This window comes from Lampetra fluviatilis, chromosome 40 (assembly GCF_964198595.1).
Source record: "Lampetra fluviatilis chromosome 40, kcLamFluv1.1, whole genome shotgun sequence".
Classification (NCBI taxonomy): domain Eukaryota; kingdom Metazoa; phylum Chordata; class Hyperoartia; order Petromyzontiformes; family Petromyzontidae; genus Lampetra; species Lampetra fluviatilis.
In genome coordinates this window covers 8,900,303-8,914,723 of record NC_136314.1, presented here as the reverse complement: position 1 = coordinate 8,914,723, position 14,421 = coordinate 8,900,303, and the positions used below count along the sequence as shown (strand labels likewise).

The window sequence follows — 14,421 nt, the reverse complement described above, 5'->3', positions numbered from 1 at the left end:
AATGAACCACAATAACATCACTGACCATCTTATCAGGGAGCTATAAACCATCGCTCGAACTTCGGTCATCCCCTTAGCAGCGGCAGCGTTTAGGCGAGCCGTCGAATAAAGACGGTGGCCGCCGCATCGCGCGCTTTCGGATGCGCTTGTGCGGCAGTCGTGAAAGCTCTTCATTCCGATATTAGCAAGCCACTGCAGCTGTGCGCTTTTAAGTCATTTAGATTGAAAACTCATTCCTTCCCCCGCCGCACCTCCGATTAGCACGGTGCAAAATAAGTTCTACATACACACATACAAACTACTATACACTACACTATACATGACCACACACTACAATACTATACACTAGAGCACTATGCTAAATTGAAAACGCATTTCTTTAGAACTGCTTGTTGTGTTTAGTTTGTTGTCCTTCCCCCGCCGCACCTCCAGTGAGAGCGGTTGGTTACGTACGGTGTTAAAGAAGTTCTACATACACACATACTTACCAAGTCTCTTCAATAGCAAAATACAAAGGACCCCCCCCCCCCCCCGCTCCGTCCCCCCAAAGCCTAGACAGGCATCAACTCTGATCTCGCCCTAACACATGGATTCGGTGACAGCCACCATGCCAAGAGGGTGGGTGCGGTGATCCGTTGGTTTGGATCTCGCCGTGGAAAAGTTGATTGGTTTGGGGTGTGGGGGTGGGGTGGAGGTGCAATGTATTGATGTAGAGCTGCGACATCCCATTGTTTAAATAATCGATTGTCGGCTCCGTTTGTCGACTGATTGGATAACTCTAAAACAATTCTAAGAAAAAAAAGGTCGCGCTTGTTTTCTGGCACGCCACCGGACAGAAGGTGATGGGCGAGGCTTGGAGATGTCACCTACATGACCAGCCATGTGACACTAGCTGCAGCTTGCAGGGGGTTTCCCACCTGCGGGGGACAGCTGCGATAATCTAAAGCGGTGGCTGTTAACCTGCGGTGCACGCTGCACCCCCTTGGGGTGCCAGATGCCCTTTCTGGTGGTGCGAGTCGTGACCAGGTTGTTTTTTAAGGTAAATCCTCGAAATCACAAATGAAGCACGGGCACCTCAATGACATCTTACTTGGTTTCATCAAACCTACGTCTTTATTAAGATTATTTTTATTTTTTACGATTCAGAACCAAAGGGGGGTGCAGGCTGCATTAAAGGTGAAGAATCACACTGCTTTGATTTAAAGCTTTCGTGACTGCAGGGATTCATATTCGTGGTTCTTTCGGTAAAGTCACGTAGAAGGGAAATAATAAAATAATAAAACAATTTTAAATACAAATTCTCACGACGTTTCGACTGCAACACAAGCAATCATCATCAGGTGTGTTGCAGTCGAAACGTCGTGAGAATTTTTATCGTTTAATATTTTTATTATTTTATTATTTCCCTTCTACGTGACTTTACCGAAAGAACCAAGAATATATAACCACACTGCTGTAAAGCAGGGGTGGGGAACGTCTGGCCCACGGGCCGTATAAGGCCCGCGAAATAATTTGGTCTGGCCCTGCCAAGGCAACCGCATTACTCGAAATTCAATAAATCTAGGCGCTTTTTTCATAGCAACATGAATGTAATTTTGTATGGCCCACGAATGATGTTATAAACATCCAAATGGCCCTCGGCAGATAAAAGGTTCCCCACCCCTGCTCTAAAGGAACGGAGGCTCGAGGAAGCTGACCGCGAGGAGAGCAAGCGGTCGATTGAAACAATTTCTAGTCGGATTTTCACTCTTCAACGTTCTAATCGTGCACCAGCTCTGTAAAGAAGGGTGGCGTCGACGTGACAAGGCCCCCTGGCGACGCTGTCTCCGTATAGATCCTGGACTTTGGGTTGGCGCGGTTGACGGACGAGGAGATGACTGGCTACGTGGCCACTCGCTGGTACCGCGCGCCCGAAATCATGCTCAACTGGATGCACTACAACCAGACCGGTAAGCTACGTGGCGTGCGCCGAGTTCACACAGCCGCTGCGTCAGTTTAACACGTAGTAGTAGGAGGAGTAGTCGTAGTGCTGTTGCGACCAATATTTATCCATGAGAGAGGTTTTTTTTGGGTTCGGTCGTGTGAATATAAATGTGTCGTTAAACCCGCCACCACCCGACGCAGCCAATTGGTGAGGTTTGACACATGAACGAAACGTGCCGATTGGTTACCAGTTCAGCACACCGCTTGTGTGTTGGAGAGTAAACCCACAACATTTACAATTCGAGTCCCGTGACATTTCATCGGTAATTACGACGAGCATCATCAGGCGATGGCTAGAATTGTCTCCCAACACACCGGTGTGCTGAATTAGTAACTTTAATTGGCTGTGTCGAGTGGTGGCAGGTTTAACGACACATTTATATTCACGCGATCTAACCCCCAAAAAAACTCTTTTGGAGCCATCGCGTGTGCTGTGTGCAGTGTTCAGCCTGTGCGGTGTGATACGATCCACGTGTAACAAACGCGTGGTGCGTTGTGACCCATATGATGTGCGGCACTGTGTCGTGCTGCTCGTGCGATGCGGTGTGTCCCATACGACATGTGGATCGTGGTGTGTTGCGGTGACCCTGTGATGCGTGGCGTGACCTCCGTGATGTGACCAGGGGTGTCCGTGGCATGCGGCAGGGGCGCGATGTGTAGTTTATGCGCAATGTGTTGTGACTCATGGTGTGACCCGTGTGTGCTGTGCGTGTTATGACCTGTGCCGTTTTCAGTGGACATCTGGTCTGTGGGCTGCATCATGGCTGAACTCCTGACCGGACGGGCACTTTTCCCTGGGACTGACTGTATCCTTCTAAAACCTGCTTCTTTTGAAAGGGGGGGGGGGGGGCGGGGGGGGAAACGTTAAACGGCGTGCGTGCGTGTGTGCAGGTGGCTGGCTGGGTGGTCCCCAGGGGCCTTATCTCATGCCAGAGAGACACCGAGTGGACAACCACTGTGGGTTGGGTGTGAATGTGACTTTCAGCTGCACGCGGTTCAACTGGGAGTTGGTGGTCTCGGCCTAATGGATCGTCGAGGGCTATGTAAGAACCACGTCACTTAAAATTAGTTTTTGTAGCATGATTGTCATTAATTCCGGCTCTAAGGCATTCACGTTTTGGTTCGATTGAAATTTCACCGTCTGCAGGGAATCTAAAACTCGTATCTCCTAAAGTGGCTGTTGAAGTTACTTCCGAAGTATTTTTAAAAACATCATCTACCCGTGCCATTCTCCAACACAGGGCAGTGCACCGTTCCCTGTGAGAATGTGAGTGTCGTCATCCTACGATTACGCTGACAGTCTAGTGGGAATATAATTGTGAGAAATGTCGGCGTTTCAGTACGCGTCACCTCTGCTGGAACTCGCTTGTCTCAGTGGCCCACAAGCCTCCTGATGCCGGCAGCACAGAAGTCTCGTGGTTCATCCATAAGCCGCGACTTTATTCAGCATTGTCATTCATTCGCAGTTGCATCACTTCTTCTTGGTTCTTTCGGTAAAGTCACGTAGAAGGGAAATAATAAAATAATAAAAATAAACATAATTAAATAATTTTTTTATGTTTTATAAAATAATTGTATTATGTTTTATTTTTATTATTTTATTCTTTCCCTTCTACATGACTTTACCGAAAGAACCAAGAAGATGAATCCCTGCAGTCACGAAAGCTTTAAATCGAAAGTTGCATCACCGTCAACCGCCTTCCACTCGGCACTTCTCTCAGAACGTTGCGTGGCCGGACGTCTGAAGGGGCAAGGTCTGGGCTCCCTGTCATGCGTTTGCAGAATGCCCCCAACCAAGCTTTCCCGACAATTCCACGGGTGCTGAAACGCCACTCTGCCCCATTTCTCCGCAGGCCACACGGCATTTCTCCCGAATATCAAACCTTCGCATTGTTCTCCAGCAAGTCGCAGAGCAAGCGCACCGTGGTGACAATCTGTCGGCGTTTATTGAAGGCAACGGTTACGAGACTCCCTGCGTGTCGCTAAAGCGCGTTGCCGTCGTTTCTGATGGGACGTTGTAGGGAACGGATTTTATCTCTTTCCTGGAGAACCTAGGTTTAGTGCACAGAAAGTACTCTGAGGCACCCGAGCGTCAAGGGCGCTATAGTATCAAAAGATAAATCATCGCCGAGGTTGACGTTTGATGATGGGCGAGAAGGAATTAAGCACCAAATCAGCAGTTTTCAAGTTCAAGTTTATTTATTGGGTATAGCCATGTGAGCCATTCGGCTCTTGAATCGGGTGCAACCACAACAAACAAAAAACAAAAACATGAACAAAAAAACATCTTAAAGTGAACATGTGACTGAGTGCAAACAGAAAATCCAAGAAAAGACAGCAAAATATTGCAGAAAAAACACCGTACACCAACGCTTCGGGGTAAGTATGTATGTTGAACATCTTTCGCACCATACGTAACCCATCACGCTAATCGGGGGTGCGGGAGCAGCACGTTGAATCGCCCGTGACGAGTTGACTTTCCCAAAGGTGCGTGTCTCCCGTTGCGCCCAAAATATTAACAGAGGAACAACATTTTTACGGGATTTGCTGTGCCTTATCACCCAAGATTCCTGTGTGAAGGAAAGCGAATTTCTGTCTCGCTCCATCACAGCTGATGAAACTCGAAACCCCTCACTGAACCAGAGAGTGAGCACGTCAGCCAATAATGTAACCGTGACTTTACATCGCATCTCGTATTAAACAGCTGAAATGGCATCCATACGGCGATTTTGTATCTCGAATTATATTGGCAAATGTTTTTTTTAAATGTATCCCCCGCGTGAGTAACTTTTAACATGGCCCTGAAGCCATCAGGTCCCCCGATAATCACGTGGTAGACCGGCCCACTGGGCATTCTCAACACGCACGGCCCCTCGATGTCCTTGGCTATAGAGTGACGCACGAGTGTAAATTTAGTTGTGATTTTTTTGTTGTTGTTGCGCTATGCAAGTGTGGCTTGCCAAACGAGTCTAACTTGCGGGTGCGCCTGCATAGGGCGCGGCCGAGACGGTGAATTCACATTTCTCTAAAACTGCTTTCGTCATCCACGCTGGGCACAAACGACAGCAGAACAACCGATGGGCATTATTATTTTTTTGCAAAACAACCTGCAGTTGGTGATGGAAAAAAAAATATGTCAAAACAAACGCAACCCCCGCAATTGCACGCCCGCCACGAGCTGGGCAGAACGGAAGGAAGGGTCTCCACTCGAGGAAGCTCTCGAGCAGTGGTTCTCAACCGGGGGGGGGGGGGGGGGAATACGTAGACCCCTGGGGGTACAACGTGGCAATGTTCCCGGGGGGGGGGGGGGGTACGTACTTGTGGTGATTTATAAATGCGTGAAATTATGTCGCTCGTGAGAGTCTTTGGTGACTAATCCTGTATGAATCGGCCAGTGTAAAATAACTCCCGATGAAATTCAAATCCTTGTGGTAACCTAAAACGACATGAAAGGCTTTTCTAAACTCACCGATCGTAAACAACGTGGGTTACCGAGAGTAACCAGCGAGCGCGAACAAATGACGCCACTCTTGCAGAGTGTCCGTTGAATTTATTTTTGTTCCCTTGCAAGTTGCTAGCTAGTTAGGATACCTCACAAAATGGACAAATGGTTAAAATATTGGTGCTCAATATTCATACATTTATTTCTCAACCAAGTTGGGTCCGGCAAGGGTTGGTTGAAGCAAAATTCAACAACGGGGTCACAGTAGCCAAAAAAGTTTGAGAACCACATTTTTGGCACAGTAGCCGCTGCGCTAACCGTGAGGTGGAATGATAATAGCCTCCATGCCCGCCAGAATCGTTGCTCGTGCATTCAACCTAGCGTTTATTCAGGAAAGCCGCACCGAGTCAATACTTTTTTGTATGCAATAAGTTGTTTTGGCCATTTCTGTGGTTTTTGCTATGAGTTGGAGGTAATCGTTGTGTACAAATTTACGATGCTCATCGGGGATTTGTGCTGAAAGCTCCGTGCAGACTTGTGCACGAACCCGCTTGCTGTGCTGCCTTCTGGCCAGCTCACACCTCAGCGGGGGTTTTTTGAGAGTTTGGTGAATTTCCACGGGGATCCCTCCCCAACCCTCGCCCGATTACAGGCCACATGCCACCATTCACGCCGTTTGCCTCCCAACGTCTGGCATGTGCGGCGTCCATTCGTGGTTCTCGTCGTCAGCGCCGGTCATGATCGATCCACTGCTGGACGGAGGTCTCAAGTCGGCTACCCACTTGCAGGACATGAATGTTTTTGTGGTCACCCACGTGCTCCGTTTCCTTGACACAGAGTGGCAGACATCGACCAGCTGAAGCTGATTATGCAACTGGTGGGGACACCTGGCCCTGAGCTCATGCAAAAGATTTCCTCGGACTCGGTGAGTGGGAAAATACTGTGTGTGTGCATGCGTGTGTGTGCGTGAGCATGCGTGTGTGTGCATCTCGGTCATCTCAGTCAGTTGACCCGTGGCACCTGGGTCTGCCCCGTGACCTCCTGCCAGCGGGCGTTCGACACTTCACGTGGCCTCAAGGTGCACATGGCCTGGCACAAGCGTCGTGGTGACGTCACCGCCACTTAGTGGCGAATGGCGGTTGTTGTGTGCATCTACTGGTCATCTCAGCCGATACATGGCACCTGGATCTGTCCCGAGACCTGTCAGCGAGCCTTCGACATTTCGCTTGCCCGCAAAGTGCACCTGGTCTGGCACAGGCGCCGTGGTGACTTCACCGTCACTCGGTGGCACATGGCAGGTGTTGGTATTGGGGGGGGGGGGGGGGAGCGGTAGTGCAGCGGTTAGCACGCTGCGCTACGAACCTGCTGACCCGAGTTTGATTCCTACTCGCGACCAATGAACCGGTCCTGGGCCTCCCGTAGGTAGACTCAGCCTCAAGTGCGGTGTGTCAACATCGTGTACTAGGGAGACAAAGGCGGCCGGGCGTGGTGCTGGCCACCGACCCCCTCGCGTGCCTATATAAGTGCCGCTCGCTAACGGCACTTGCCCCAAAAGTCTGCCGAGGCTATACGGTGGGGGGCATCTTTGTCTCTTGTTGCGATCGGCCCTGCGGGTAAACTTCACGGTCTCTTGACACACGCCACCGGTTGTCTCGTGAAACCCGACCTGATGGCCGAAACTTTTTTTTAAGTGCTCCCATTAGCAGCACACGCCGAGGAGCTGCCAAGAGAGGGGTGTGGGGTGGGGGGGAGGCCTCAAGTTCAGATTGCACGGCGATGATAAAAGTGAGGTGGAAAAACCAGGTCGAAGTCACTCGGCCGGCGCGGGAGTCCGAATGTTACTGGGCGACCAGCTGGTGTCAGTGTCGTCTCGACCGATCAAGTTTGTTCAGTTTAACCCGGCGAGAACCGAGGATAGCCTCGATTTGACCTGGAAAACCCTGAACATTGGCCACCTGGGTAAGAACCATGAGTCCTAACCGCTAGGCCGTACGGGAGCTAATCGTGTGGTGCATCGACGAACCTCCCGTGCTCCTCGCAGGCCAGGAACTACATCCAGTCGCTGCCCGTGATGAAGAAACGCGACTTCCGGGACGTGTTTCTCGGGGCGAATCCCAACGGTGAGTTTTCTTTTCTCCCCTTTTCACGATGAACAGCTTCGTCAGTTGCCGCTGCCCGATTTGCGTGGAGGCAGTTTTTCGCCGATTTCTGCCTCATGGCTGGGGTCATATGTAGGACAACCTCGCCAGACGCGCGTGTTTGATCGAACGCGCGTGGTTCTCCGAATGCGCGTGGTTTATGGTTTACGTCGTTTTACTTGATGCGGTCTGTTTTCCGGAACATGGTGTGGTGTGGGGGGGGGGGGCGGTGAGGTGTCAGCCATGCGCGGTTTGACGTCACTCCGGTGGGCTACGTACGGTGCGTAGGAAGTTCGACAGACATACCTGATTGCTAAGACGGTTGCTCCGTAGGCTTGCGGAGGTGAGAGTGCTGCACCCGTTGGAGAGTACTGTGGTGTGAATTAATCATCTGTGACAACGGTTTGTTTACCATGGATCTTTTGTGTTTTCGTTCGATGATGTAACACAACTACACTCAACACTTGCGCACAACGCAAATGTTCAAAAGACAAAGATTCCCCGTATAGCCTTAACAGACTGCTGGGGCAAGTGCTGCTAGCGAGTACCTATGAAGGCCGGCATGGCACACGAGGGGGTTGGGTGGCCAGCACCACGCCCAACTGCCTTTGTCTCCCCAGTGGTGATGTTTTTACACACCGCACCAGGTATTCATTTAAGTCCGACGACCTCGGGGAGGCCCAGGACCGTTTCAAGTAATCGAACTCAGGTCGGTGGGTTCGTAACGCAGCACAGCGCTAACCGCGACTACACTACCGCTCCCCCACAAACGTTCACACACATTGCTGCACGCATCCAGCCGCCCACTCGTTGAGGACAACAGTCATACTGAGGCCTAAGTGGCGAATCATTGACGTTCCAAGTGGCAGCGTTAGGGGCGAGAGTCGGGCTGGGAGCTCAGTGTCGGGGGGGCGAGTGTGTGAGTGCTGCGGTGCGGTAAGAGTACTGGAGAGGAGGGGGGGGTTGTGTTGAGGTGAAATTGAAAGTGCGCACACACACACAAAGAAATGGAGAGCGACACTGAATCCTTTATTACAGCGGTTCTCAGCCGGGGGTACGCGGACCCCTGTGGATACACGTTGGCAATGTCCCAGGGGGTAACGTGAGGTGGATTCTAAACGCGTGAATAGTCACGTGTGAATATGCCGATATAAAATAACTACGATAAAATGTAAATCCGTATGGTAACCTAGTACGATATAAAGGATATATAAACTCATTGATCCTAAACAATGTAGGTTTCCAAGGGTAACCAGCTAGTGCGAACAAATTACGTCACGCATTGTAGAGCGTCCGTTGATTTTTTTTAATTCGCTTGCAGTTACTTAGCTAGTTAGGATACCTCAGAAAATAGACAAATGATTAAAATATTGATGCTCATTATTCATACATTTATTTCTCAGAACCATGTTTGGTCAGGCAAGGTGGGAGGTGGGGGGGGGGGGTACTCGCTTGAAACTAAATTCAACAAGGTTGAGAACCACTGCTTTGTTAGAATATAAGGGCACATTTTTTTGTATTTTAGTGAAACAAAGTGGGAGGGGCTTGATCATTTCAGACCTAGGAACGCAATCCTATTCTTCCCATGAGGTCGATTATTTGTTGAACTTGGATTCGCTCGACGCAGCATCTTCCAGGAACATGATCCCCCCCCCCCCCCCCCGCGTTCGCCGAGGTTTTCCCGTACCGGTGATTTCACCGCTTTCCCACCAGATTTTTGCAAAAACTTTCTCCCACCACACGACTTGAAAGAGCCCATGCCCCCCCCCCCCCCGTCCGATTAGCAAATCGGTTGACTATGTACGGCGTGAAAGAAGTTCAACATACATGCATAATTTTCTTGTATTTTCAGTTGGGGTGCAATGAGTCGCCTTTTTTCCTCTCTTGGGCATTAAATATTCACGGTATTGTGAATGTAATGGTACTTAAGCTGCAAACACTAGACGCAGTTGTAACATTTTCAGCTGATTGATCGACTGTAATCCACTCATTGTCCTGGCTCCACTAACGCGGCTTCCCCTTTGACCTTGCGCCCACCTTTGTTCGTCCCAGCGGTGGAGCTGCTGGAGCGCATGCTGGTGCTGGACACTGAGCGGCGCGTGACGGCCAGCCAGGCGCTGGCGCACCCGTACCTGGCGCAGTACCACGACCCCGAGGACGAGCCCGAGGCGTCGCCCTTCGACGAGTCGCACGAGAACCGACTGCTCAGCATCGACGAGATCAAACGTGGGGCTCACACAGCCGCACACACAGCCGCACGCACAACCGCACACACAGCCGCACGCACAACCGCACGCACAACCGCACGCACAGCCGCACACACAACCGCACACACAACCGCACACACAACCGCACACACAGCCGCACGCACAGCCGCACACACAGCCGCCTGCACACCAAAGCCCCCACCCATGGTTAAACTGGGTTCTCATGTGTAGCGAGTTTGGTGGCCAAGTGTAATGAGTTTGTGGAATTACTTTGTGTGTGCCCATGATTCACTCACAAAAATCTGATGAAATTTCGGTTTTTAGTTCATTTGGTTACATTTCATCTTAGAATGTAAAGAATAAATTTGATTGCCATGCCACAAACATTTCATCGCAGCACGGCATGTAAGAGAGTGGCGTCTCCTACTTAGCATGAAGGTTGACACTGGGACATATCTCCGTAGCTCTAGGATGTCTGTTTCCACGGCCCGTTTGTAACACGCAGCGTGATGCACTGTGCTGTGATAATTCTGATTAGATTTTTCTTCTAATGACTTGGCCCCAATTGGACTAAACTGTGGGGGGGGAAATTTAAAGAGAGCGCAAAATGAATTGTCCCTGGTGCCTAATGCCCATGATGTCCTCCTTTTCCCCCACTGCTTCCGATCCATTGCACCGCAGAACTGGCCTTTGAAGAGATCGTGAATTACGTTCCGCCAGAGACGGACGACATGGATATATAAGTGATCTGGCGCCTTGGAGAGCGGTGAGGAGGAGGAGGTGGTGGTGATGGTGGTGGGGGCAGGGTGGGTGGCATCCTCGCAATCTCGTCACCGCCGTGGGCCCCTTCCTAGAGGCGCGTCCAAAAATTCTCGGACTGGAGTTTGTGAGTCGGCGGCGATATCCGTGACGTCACTCAATTCTAATTGGAGGCCGATGCCAAGACCCCAGTTGTCATCGGTCAGGGAGCGCAGGTGGGCATTCTTCTTCTTCCTCCTCCTTGTGCAAGTAACGAAGCAATAAAGGCAACAACGGGAACCAGGGACCCCGATAACCAAGATGACGCGCAGGCTTCAACATCGCAAGCCACGCCTGGCGCGTGCTATTTATTCGAGTCGATTCACGGCGAGGAGGCTTTCTTCCGTGGCTCTAACCTCCCAGGGCGCGCTTGGGAGATGTGTGCGAGTGTGCCCCATGTTGAAAATGTACCCTCCACGGCTAAACGGGTGCGAGGGATTAAAAGTGGTGGAAGCACGTTGATTTCACCGCCGTTGCAAATCCGCTTAGAACGCTTGATTTGAGGAAAGTGGGCCGAAGAGAATTCCTGGAGAAAACGCCGACCACCCTCTCCCCCCGCCCCCCCCCCCCACTTCATTAGAAACATCTCAAGAACCCTTTTACACCACCCAGGGTCAGTTACAGCTCAGAACTGGAGAAATCTGCTGAGAAGACTTTCGGTCAGCGGGGCTACAAAAGTCACCCGATTCGAAAAGCAATAAAAAAAAAAGCCATAAACCAACCAACCACGGGGATGGGCAGTGGTGCCATCACACGTTGGCTGCTGCTCTTTTTAAGTGCCTTACATGCTTGCCACGTCCCCTGCACGGCCCCGCAGCCGGCATTAGCGGATGAGCCGTAGCGGTAGGAGCGGGCCTGCTCTTATTCCGCTGCCGTGGCACCATTCCTGTGTAAAGAAACCAGTCCCGTCCCACGATTAAAGGGAGGTTTATTTTTTATTTGTTATTTTTACATGACATTATATTCACAATAAAAATGGTATATTTATCCTCACGGGCTGCTGATATAATACATAAAGCAACGTAAAGGTATTTGCAGCTAGTCCGTCGTGTGGGCGACACTTATGTGTTTTACGCCGATTGAGGCACATCGGCAGCAAGCCAGTAATGCAATGAATGTCCGGGGAGCTGTGTTATAAGCGTGGAGACCACAGCAAGCTGTTGCAACAGATACGTGATACGTCGTGTCTGTAACAATGACTTGGAAAAATGTTTATGAACGCACTAAGAGACCCAGATGACCTTCGGCTGGTGTGTGGCCCCAAATACCGAACGTGGCGGTTGACATCCATCGCATGTTGTCGTGCACGGCGCACAGCCCACACAGGTCACTCTCCCAACTGATGGGAAGGAGGAACACGCTTGGTGGTAATGACGACAGTATTACTACCGTGTCGGTTTTCCAGGCAGTGCCGTTACTCACCTGCAATGTGTTTTTTTTCCGAGTTGTACCGCGCGGTGGCTTGACGTATCGATCGATCGCTCTCTCGCTCGGACGCCGCATTTGGGAAATTTCACTCGCTGGACGGCATTTTTTTTGAAGGGGGGCAACTAAACACGCGAAGCGAAACGTCCGCACACCGTGCTGAACAACACCGGCGGGCAAAACCCGGGGAGCTTTTGACAGTGTTGCCGCTGCATTAGACGCGGTATGTCATATGCATCGTAGGCGCGCGGGGGGGTACCGGCTGGAGGTGATGTGGGTGCCAGGTTTATTGAAGACGTCCTCTGCTACGCCCGAGCATGTCGTAAATCGCCCCAATCGGGGCACTGAGCACCGGAAATGAAAAGTGGAACAAAACCTAAAAAGGCCTCGGTGCTCAACATGGGGAGAAGGGGCAAATGGTGAGGGAATAAAATACACCAGCCACGAGCCTTACTAAAAGCCCTAACTAGTTCAACCCCAACCAATCCGCTAATTGTGCTAGCCGTTGCCCTAATCAATGTACTTAGCCCTATGCAACTCGAACCAAGGAGCAACTATCAACGTGCACCAACTACCCCCAACTAACTAGACCCGCACCTACGATTAGCACGGTTTGGCTACGTACGTATGGTGCGAAAGAAGTTCAACGTACGTACATAAGGCAACCGGCCGCTTGTACGAGCCCCAACTCTAGCCAACTAACCAACCACGAGTATGACCTCTCCCCGTGACTGCCTCTCAAAGTGTCAACGCCACCTCCAGTGCTTTACAACGCCAGGCCCCCCATCTTCACCGCTTTTCACTTCTGGTGTTGGCCGGTGCCTCACAGAAGGGCGGGGGTGTGTGGGGGGGGGGCACAGCCATCGCGTCAAGTTGTGTTATGGTTCTCTCAAAGAGTTTTAAGAGTATTGTACATAATGATATTTTGTCTTAATTACCGTTCATCTGTATCATTCTTATGTAAGCCGCTCATGATTGCCCTATTCGTGTTCGTCTGTTCGTGTCGTCGGCGTTTTCATCTTTTTCCAATTGTGTAAATACGGTCGGCAGCGACGCTCCTCATCCGTCTATTATATCATTAATAACAGAACTCTGTCATTGTGTAGTTTGCGGGGCCGCTGTCGATTTTAGGCCGAATAAAAAAATTCCTATCGTTGCTTAATAAAAACAAAAAATATCTCAAGGGAAATGACGGCGATCCGAGTGCGAAATCTTCTTTTGCCAGTCTGCAAATGCTGCCACAACGCCACGTGAAAATGTTGAAATTGGGCAAAGTGAAATCCTGATTTACACTCGCTCCACGTGGCTTGTAAAACCACTGCTGTACGCAGGCCTATCCATGCTCTGGTCAGTCGTGGGGTTTTGCAGATACAAAATGGGACCTTTTTGCCAGTATCAAAGCATTAAAAAATAACCAAAGGGTTTAGCCTTCATGGCAATAAAACAGGAGTAATGTTAAGATGTTCAAACGCCAAATAGAAGCCTTTTTGCAAAGAATCAACGATTGCATCAACCACACGTACACGTGGTCAATGCAGACTTGATTCTTTGCAAAAAAGGTTTCTATTTGGTTGGTGTTTGAACATCATACCACCTGCTCCTTTATTGCCAGAAAGGGGGTTAAAACCTCTTATTTTTTCATTGGTTTTTCTGTGGCCATACTTCACCACGCTGGTCAGTGCGGGTTGGTAAAAGGGGCGGCGGATCAAGGATCAGTTCTTGTTTAACTCGGTTCTTCCTTTGGCCGTGGCGAGGAATCCAACTCAGGTGACCGGGATTAATCGCGAAGTGCCCTACCTCGCCCGGTATTTAGATAGAAGTTGCAACAAAATTCAATGACAACAGAAATCGCACCACACTTTGCCTTGTTCTATGAAACGTGTTTTTTTTTTACATCTTGTACTTCAGAATTCCCGAAAGAAATCACCACCGTGACCGACAGTAATGCGGATACCATAAACTCAAATGAACACCGTGTTGTCACGTCAGAATGATCACATTCGTCTTTTCATAAACCTTGATGTAATGCTAATCTCGTAAATAATAATAATAATATACAGGATGGTCCACCTGTGTTGTGACCCCCCGAATTGACCCCTAATTTTTTTTCCCTTTGCATGTTAAGTTCTGTTTTAATTAATCCTAATATAAAATTAAGCTAGATAAGTTTTAAGAATTAAACGGGAGGCATCACAAGACATCTGGACCACGCCGAGGCAAATAGCAAACGGAGGCTGCACTTTCTCCTACCTCTTGCGGATGACAATTATTTCGGGTTATGCGACTTAAATCACCGATACGATATTGTCAAATAGCTTTCAAGAGTGCCGACACCACGACACCTCGAGTCGTCGTCGTCTGTGCGTTGCCGCCAAAACTTGAGGCGTGCAGGCGACGTGGCCGCCCAGGAGCCAATGAGGCTGCAGAG

General features: G+C 50.1%; 1 protein-coding gene across 1 annotated transcript in view; it reads left to right on the top strand.

Annotated features, from left to right (window-relative positions):
- LOC144946222 (mitogen-activated protein kinase 14-like) overlaps nucleotides 1–13,172 on the top strand; it is a 43,283-nt gene extending 30,111 nt beyond the window's left edge. Inside the window, exons 7-12 of the mRNA XM_078875083.1 lie at nucleotides 1,835–1,949; nucleotides 2,718–2,789; nucleotides 6,271–6,350; nucleotides 7,467–7,545; nucleotides 9,616–9,789; nucleotides 10,452–13,172. Coding sequence (XP_078731209.1) covers nucleotides 1,835–1,949; nucleotides 2,718–2,789; nucleotides 6,271–6,350; nucleotides 7,467–7,545; nucleotides 9,616–9,789; nucleotides 10,452–10,513 — 582 coding nt within the window. The 3' untranslated portion in view covers nucleotides 10,514–13,172. The remainder of the gene's footprint in view (nucleotides 1–1,834; nucleotides 1,950–2,717; nucleotides 2,790–6,270; nucleotides 6,351–7,466; nucleotides 7,546–9,615; nucleotides 9,790–10,451) is intronic.
- Nucleotides 13,173–14,421: the final 1,249 nt, after the last annotated feature.